Source organism: Eptatretus burgeri, chromosome 12, assembly GCF_056783735.1.
Source record: "Eptatretus burgeri isolate ZD-2024b chromosome 12, Ebu_testis_v1, whole genome shotgun sequence".
NCBI classification, from domain to species: Eukaryota; Metazoa; Chordata; class Myxini; order Myxiniformes; family Myxinidae; genus Eptatretus; species Eptatretus burgeri.
Genome location: NC_140972.1, coordinates 131,453 through 140,000, shown reverse-complemented (window position 1 = coordinate 140,000; position 8,548 = coordinate 131,453). Strand labels below are relative to the sequence as shown.

Here is an 8,548-nt window from a genome sequence, read left to right as displayed (position 1 = left end):
AAGTGTGACCGTCAGAATCACCTCGACAAGGCGTGCCTGGGCGGCCGATCGGCGAGACCCCCATCTAAGGAGACCGACGGGATGTAAGACGAGCAGACGGCAGCCTTTGTCGAGCTATGCACGGTCACCATGGCCAGCACAGAGTATGAAATACGCGCGCTTCCCCTCGCTCACCACCTGTACGATGATATGTGCGATAAGTGGATGAAACGCATATCCGACCCGCAGCCATACGTCAACCTCACTCTCACCAACAAGTGCGAGGATTACAAAGCGCTGGGTTTTAACCTCCGGAAACACACCCGCACAGTAACCCAACCCGCTATGGCAGACACAGGGTGCCAGAGCTGCCTGATCGGCATTAAAGTCGTCCAACAAATGGGCCTGAGTACCGAGGACCTCATACCTGTATCCATGACCATGAAGGCCGCAAACAACAAAGCAATTCGTATCCTCGGTACCGTGGTAGTCAGATTTGCCGGTAACAGTGATGACGCTCGGAGATTGGAGACGCGCCAAATCGCATACGTGACGGACACTTCAGACAGCATATTCCTCTCCCGCGCGGCCTGCATGGACCTGGGAATCATCCCGGACAGATTCCCGACACTCGGAGAGGTGAATCTGACGACCTTGGAATTGTGCGACTGCCCGCGATGCGCAGAGCCACCGACCAAGCCGACCGCACTTCCCATGCTGGCGACCGAGGCCAACAGAGAGGCACTACAGTCACACTTACTCAGGAAGTGCCCACACCAACCACTACCGAGAATGACCGGCCCGCCACGACATCTTATGCTCAGTGAGAACGCGACACCGGTTGCCCATCACACTCCCATCTCCGTGGCCATACATTGGCAAGATGAGGTAAAAGCAGGCCTCGACCAGGACGTTCGTCTCGGCATGTTGGAGGAAGTACCCGTCGGCACGCCGGTGACATGGTGTCACCGCATGGTAATTTGTGCGAAAAAGAATGGCAAGCCACGACGCACCGTCGACTTTCAGGCCTTGAACAAGCATGCGTTCCGCGAGACCCACCACACCCAAACCCCGTTCCATCAGGCGAGATGCGTACCTAACGGGAAGCGCAAGACAGTATTCGACGCATGGAACGGTTACCATAGCGTCCGCCTACACGAGGACGACCGCCACAAGACGACCTTCATCACTCCATGGGGGCGCTACCGGTACCTATCTGTCCCACAAGGGTATATGGCATCGGGGGACGGTTACTCACGACGATACGATGAGATCATCGCGGACATTGGAAACAAGACCAAGTGCGTAGATGACACACGACTATGGTCAGACACGATTGAGGGGAGCTACTTCCAGGCGGGCCAATGGCTGGATATATGCGGCCGGAATGGAATCATCCTCAACCCGGAGAAGTTTGTCTTCAGCGCACCCACAGTGGACTTCGCGGGCTTCACGATCACTATGACCGACGTGCGACCGTGCAGCCGCTACCTGGAAGCAATCCACGATTTCCCCCAACCGCGTAACATCGTCGACGTCAGATAGTGGTTCGGGCTTGTCAACCAGGTGGCATACACCTTTAGTATGGCCGAACGAATGCAGCCATTCCGGAAGCTCCTGAAAAGTGGAGAACGCTTCGAGTGGTCCATGGAGTTAGAGGACATTTTCCGCGAGTCGAAAGACGTGATCGTACAAAAAATCGAACACAGTGTCCGCATATTTGACAAAACTAAGCCAACATGCATCGCCACGGACTAGTCGAAGGAGGGAATAAGATTCTGGTTGCCTCAAAAGCACTGCCGATGTGTGCCAGTTAGACCATTCTGCTGCACCGATGGATGGAAAATAACCCTGGTCGGCAGCAGATTTACACACGCGGCAGAATCCAGATACGCGCCCACAGAGGGCGAGGCTCTCGTCGTCGCGGACGCCTTGGGCAAGGCGCGCTACTTCGTACTGGGCTGCGAGAACCTGATTGTTGCGGTAGACCACAAACCACTGCTGAAACTCCTTGCGGACAGAGCACTTGACGACATACCCAACCCCCGCCTCAGGAACCTCAAGGAGAAGACCCTGCATTATCGCTTCTGCATCATACATATCCCGGGCATGAAGAACAAGGCGGCAGATGCCATGTCGCGCAGGCCGGTCAGCACCACGCGACCTCCACTCATGAACCTTCCAGATGACAATGCCACCATAGTGACCCACCTCCAACCAAGCACGCACACCGATGTCCTGTCTCTCCTACGCCAAACTGAGCCAGAGTATGACGATGACATCGAGGAGGACAACTTGGCATGGTGCGCCGCAGGCCTCGAATCATTGCGATCAGTAACATGGGATCGCGTCAGGGAAGCCACCAGCAGCGATGGCGATATGCACATATTGGAGGGAATGACAATGAACGGCATCCCCGACTCAAAAATCGAGATGCCAGAGACAATTCGCGACTATCACCAGTACCGTGAGAACATTGCATCGACAAATGGAGTGATCCTATACAAAGACCGAGTAGTCATACCACCCTCACTCCGCGGCGATGTGCTGAGCGCCCTACATGCTGCCCAACAGGGCGTATCAATGATGACCGCCCGTGCAGAATCCTCTATATTCTGGCCATGCATGTCGGCCGACATCAGCACCACTCGAAAAACTGCGAACACTGCCACCGGATGGCACCATCACAGCCTGGAGCGCCACCAACTCCACCTATCCCGGTCGTTTACCCCTTTCAGGCAGTGTGCTTGGACTTCTTTGTACACAGGGGTGCACACTACCTTGTGACGCTGGACAGATACTCGAACTGGCCGATCATCTCAAAGTCGACGGGTGGCGCCGCCGGACTCAAAAACCACTTACGTCGCGCCTTCATGACGTACGGGACGCCAGAAGAGCTCGCATCGGATGGGGGACCAGAGTTCACCTCCACCGAGACCAGGTCATTCCTGCACAGATGGGGCATACACCACCGCTTGTCATAGGTGGCCTTCCCTCACAGCAACTGTCGCGCGGAGATTGGAGTTAAGACAATGAAACGACTTATCACGGACAACACCAGCCCGCAGGGAGAACTTGACACTGATATTGTGCAGAGAGCGATACTACAATATCGTAACTTGCCTGACCCTGACACGAAGGTCTCCCCGGCAATGTGTGTCTTCGGCCGCCCGATACGCGATTTCATCCCAATTATCCCCGGGAAGTACAGACCGCATGACACTTGGCATGAGACCCTGAAAGCAAGGGAGGAGGCCCTCCGCAAACGTCATATCCGCACAGCCAACACCTGGGCAGAACACAACAAACGCCTTCCGCCACTTGCTGTAGGGGACCTCGTCCGCGTACAGAACCAGACAGGACCCCACCCCAAAAAAATGGGACAAGACAGGCAGTATCGTGGAGGTACGCCAACACGACCAATACGTGATCAAGATTGACGGCTCGGGCAGAGTCACACTTCGGAACAGGAAATTCCTGCACAAGTTTAGCTCAGTTCGCAATGACCAGCCACCACCCCGGTCTATCTATGATGATCTAGCAACCCGCATCACTGTACCTGCACCCGTTGTAACACCGCAACTGCCTGACCTCGACAGCGAACCCGTGACATCTGCGATGCCAACGGGGCCCACGCCGGCACTGACGTCAGCATGCACACCCCGGCGCAAGATGACACCCGTTTCAGACACGCCAGCAGCACCAGGACGAGGAACACCGAGGCGCGCGATCCTTCAGACGCCACCATCGGCCCCTGAAACCCCGAGAGCCCCATCCCCACTGGGGCCCGATGTGACACCACCAGCACCAGCAACAGGTCAATGCCGATCCACCAGAGCGACCAGCGTGCCTGCCTGGCACGAGGACTACTCCATGGAATAGTCACACGATGGGTGATATAAACTTTTGTTCATTCATTAAACTTAATATTTTCTCAGACTTTATCTATTAACATAATAAAGACTCGGAGGGAGATAGAGAACATTGTACTTTACGGTACTTCTACATATCGACGGTCCCCTGTGCCAGTGCGCACGCGCAGCCTGAGCCGGAGCCAGGGATGTTGTGGGCGTTTCAACCTGTTCAATACTTGTTTGATTATTGTCGTTTCACGCTAATAAAGTGGTCGAACAAATTGAACTTTGTTCTTATTTAAAAAGGAGCCAGGAAATGGAACAGCTCAATAATGTGGGATGTGTGACATCACCACAGGGAGGAACGTTAGTGGTGCAAGACTAAATTGACATCACTCGTCGGATGAAACAACAATTAGGGCAAACACTGAAAATGGAGACGAGGGAAGTAACAGAGACAACGAAGGCGGTAGAAGTATTGCCAGAGACACGGGAGATGGACCGAGTCGAGACTGAATTAAATACAAGGAAGGAGGAAACAGAGACGAAGACTCAGGAAGAAACTAATAGCCATGAGGTGACAGAAACGCAAATAGAGACGCGAGAGATAGAAAAAATAGAGGAGAAACTGCACGATAAAGACGGGGTTAAGGACGAGCACACACACATTGAGGTAGTGGAGGACCATGAGGGGGAGATAGCAGAATGTTTTGTGACCCGGTGCGAGCAGCTGGATAGCTTCCTTCGGGAAGAGAGAGAGAGAAAAAGAGAGAAAGAGAGAAAGAAAGAGAGAAAGAGAGAAAGAAAGAGAGAAAGAAAGAGAGAAAGAGAGAAAGAGAGAAAGAGAGAAAGAGAGAAAGAGAGAAAGAGAGAAAGAGAGAAAGAGAGAAAGAGAGAAAGAGAGAGAGAAAGAAAGAGAGAAAGAGAGAAAGAGAGAAAGAGAAAGAGAGAAAGAGAGAAAGAGAGAAAGAGAGAAAGAGAGAAAGAGAGAAAGAGAGAAAGAGAGAAAGAGAGAAAGAGAGAAAGAGAGAAAGAGAGAAAGAGAGAAAGAAAGAAAGAGAGAAAGAGAGAAAGAGAGAAAGAGAGAAAGAGAGAAGAGAGAAAGAGAGAGAGAGACAGAGAGAAACAGAGAAAGAGAGACAGAAAGAGAGAGAGAGAGAGAGAAAATCAGAGAGAGAGAGAGAAACAGAGAAAGAGAGAAAGAGAGAAAGAGAGAAAGAGAGAAAGAGAGAAAGAGAGAAAGAGAGAAAGAGAGAAAGAGAGAAGAGAGAAAGAGAGAAAGAGAGAAAGAGAGAAAGAGAGAAAGAGAGAAAGAGAGAAAGAGAGAAAGAGAGAAAGAGAGAAAGAGAGAAAGAGAGAGAGAGAGAGAGAGAGAGAGAGAGAGAGAGAGAGAGAGAGAGAGAGAGAGAGAGAGAGAGAGAGAGAGAGAGAGAGAGAGAGAGAGAGAGAGAGAGAGAGAGAGAGAGAGAGAGAGAGAGAGAGAGAGAGAGAGAGAGAGAGAGAGAGAGAGAGAGAGAGAGAGAGAGAGAGAGAGAGAGACTGTAATATGTGTAACATGATTAATATTACAGAAGTAATATCAGGTTAAATGTGCACTCTCTTTTGCCACACCCAGAAATTCCTTGCTTTCCCCAGTTGTACATAATTTCATTGAATAAACCCTTTTTAATGTGCCACGTAATTTACCTCACCTTGCTGTAGAAATAAATTGCCTGTCATAAATGTACCCAGCTTATTTTGTCTTTTCCTCCATTGGTCCAGCATGGTCCGCACATTCGCTTAGCCGGAAAGTTGCACTCTTCCGAATTGCTCTTGTTCACCAGTGCACACTCACTGTATTGCTCAGCATTTATCCGAGTGTGCGCTTCGGGCACTTGACCCTAATTGACCGGCCGTCCACAGGTACGGTATCATGCGAAGTCGTGTAACCCTACCCGGATTGGCCGTGCCAATCGGCATTTGTGGTTGCCTAGCAACCTGCTGATGTGCGGAGTTATCTATTCCCAGTGGTCTCATGACAGGTTGTTTGGGAAGAACCCAAGTGCTTCACCTCGTGGCAAGACTTGAACCCTGAATCCGCAACAATACGTATATGGCTTTTGTTACAGGCCCTTTTCCAAAATGTCCGGTTGCCAGCTTCCATTGATTAAGCAGTGTGTGGAACAGGGAGTGAGTCCCCAATATTCTGACATGAGTAGCCATAAACGGGTCTCTCCACCTCGGAAAAGCTTTGCCTTATTTAATGAAAGTGGAACATTGGGAAGTACTGTCCTTATCTGTGTTTATTATTATCTGTTATTTATCAAATCCAGTGTACAATGGAATACCCATGCTTTGTATTTAAAGCACAAAGTTAGTGATTAGCTTCTGCAATGAGGGAGATTGTTTTGTATACAATGTTGAGGCTCATAAAAAAGCTAACACACACAACATGAAACAAGGGGAGCAGGAGACAAGAGGGGTCGGATAGGGATGCACAAAAACAGCAGGGAACAGAGATAACAGATCTGTGGAAGGGAGAGGGATGGGATGGGGAACATGGGGTAAACAAGATGGTATTACAGGGACTTTCAGGAAGGAAAAAGGGGAATTTGAAGGAGGTTGTGGAAGGAAAATAATTACATTCATGTACTCCCAATTATAATTGTTGCTGGTGCTTTATAAATTTAATTTTCATGCTATAGTCGGATTGGCTGTCAGTTATGTTTCCCTTTACCCAAGTCTTTTGACCTAAATGTTGATAGAAGGAATGTCTTACTATGAAACAAGGTGACCTGGTTGATAACACTGCAACTTTTGCCATGATTATGTCATTCTCTTCACCTCATGGACACGTATATCAGTTTGAGTTATTTTGCCTTGTGCTTGTTAGCTCACCCTGGAGTTGAGTTGCCAAATGTCTCCCCTCCCATTCTTTTGAATGTCAAGTTGTGTATAAGAGGAATTGCTTCAGGCTTTTGTTTTGGTGAAGTCCATTCGAATGTTTCAGTGAATCATTCAATGTTCTTCCTCCGTATATACGAAATGAAAGATTCTCCTTTGGAATGCTGATCCAAATTGTGGAAATTGAGTTATTTTCCACCACAATTTCTTAAACAAGGTGAATTTTTTTTTTTTGAAAATTTCCACAATTTTGCCAAGGTGAAGCAAACATTTCTCACACATCACTGGGCACGGCATGTGCATTTCAACACAGTAGCTCCCACTCTCTCAAGTGTGTGTTTTTTTGTTTCACCCATGGCACAGTTGGGAGGGTGGGAGCTACGATGTTGAAATGCACATGCCGTGCCCAGTGACATGTGAGAAATGTTTCCAAATTTTTGATTTGAATCGTAACCATTGTACTTAAAATGTGATCGAAATATAGAAATGTGATTGATTTGGAATAATTTGAAAGTGATTTGATGATGTTTAGCACATAGGGCAATTCACAGATGATGCATGATCCCTCGGATGGACGTTAAACTCGGCGTGCCGTCTTCATTAGTCTGGGAATGCTAAAGTTAATGGATGACATTGGTTGATGGATGTTAAAGACAAATTCCTGCCAAAACTACTGCTGGGAAGACAATGGCAAACAACCCAGTGTAACCCTTTGATCGATTTAGGCAGGAAAAAAACATTCTCCCACCCTCCCAACTGTGCCGTGGGTGAAACAAACACACACATAAGGTGAGTTTGGGGTGAATTAACGGGGGTAGAAAGGATCAAGGTTTTGGATGGGGGAGAATATGAGATAGTGGTGAACAGCTGTTTTGAAGATCTGGAGGGAGGAGTGGGATTGAAGAAAGTGTGGAAGTTTGTTGCAGAGGCACAAAAGAGGAATGAAAGGCTGACGGTGAGCAGTGATTATTGATTTTGGTAATTTCACCAAAAGGAGATTTTTGGCAGACCTTGAGGGGTCTGGAGAAATATAAGGGGGGCAGTGGGGAGGGCGGGGGGGGGATTGGGAGACGGTAGAAGACAGAAACACCACCAACCTACCTGCAGTGAGAGAGTGAGAACCAACGACTCAGCTTCATCGTGGTTGATACCAATGATCCCAGAAGCCTTGATTTTCACACCATGAAGTTGAGCTTGGTGTGAGGCAGGAGGACCAGCCCAGAGGGGGGAGCAGAACTCAATCAGAATGCAGATGAAAGCTTTGCATGTGATTTGGAACTCACGTGTGCCAAGGAAGAACTTTGCACGACATAGGATGCCCAGGAGGCGACTGGCTTTGGAGGCCAGCTTGGAAATGTGGCTTTCCCAGGAAAGATCGTGGTGCATAGTGAGACCCAAAAGCTTGAATGAAAGGACTTCTCCAAGAGGATTGTTTAGAAAGTAGAGTAGATGGTGGGTGGGATAATTCCAGTTGGTCCTTTCAGAGAGACATAGTGAGAGTGTGAGATTTGTTAGGATTGAAATACATATTCCAAGTGTTCCACCAGTTTGTGATTTTTATGCAGGTCTTCAGAGAGTGAAGAGGTTGCTGCTTTACTTGCCGATCTGAGGGATGAGAGATTGTGCGGCAGAGCGGGGGGGGGGGGGAGGGGGGAGCATCAGCGAAGAGATAAAGAGGATTTTCCAGAGCGTCTGAGAGATCATTGATGAAAACTAGAAAATGCACTGGGCCAAGAAGACTGCCTTGAGGAACTTTAGCCTGGACAGGAAGAGGAGATGAGATCAAGCCATTAAGAGCCACGTGTTGACTGCGATAGGAGAGCACGTCTGCG

At 49.2% G+C, this 8,548-nt stretch overlaps 1 protein-coding gene across 1 annotated transcript in view; it reads right to left on the bottom strand.

The window, feature by feature from the left end:
• LOC147014942 (deoxyribonuclease gamma-like) overlaps nt 1-3,769 on the bottom strand; it is a 346,105-nt gene extending 342,336 nt beyond the window's left edge. Inside the window, exon 1 of the mRNA XM_085849216.1 lies at nt 3,539-3,769. Within this exon, the coding sequence (XP_085705342.1) occupies nt 3,539-3,754 (216 nt within the window). The 5' untranslated portion in view covers nt 3,755-3,769. The remainder of the gene's footprint in view (nt 1-3,538) is intronic.
• Between the last annotated feature and the right edge of the window lie 4,779 nt (nt 3,770-8,548).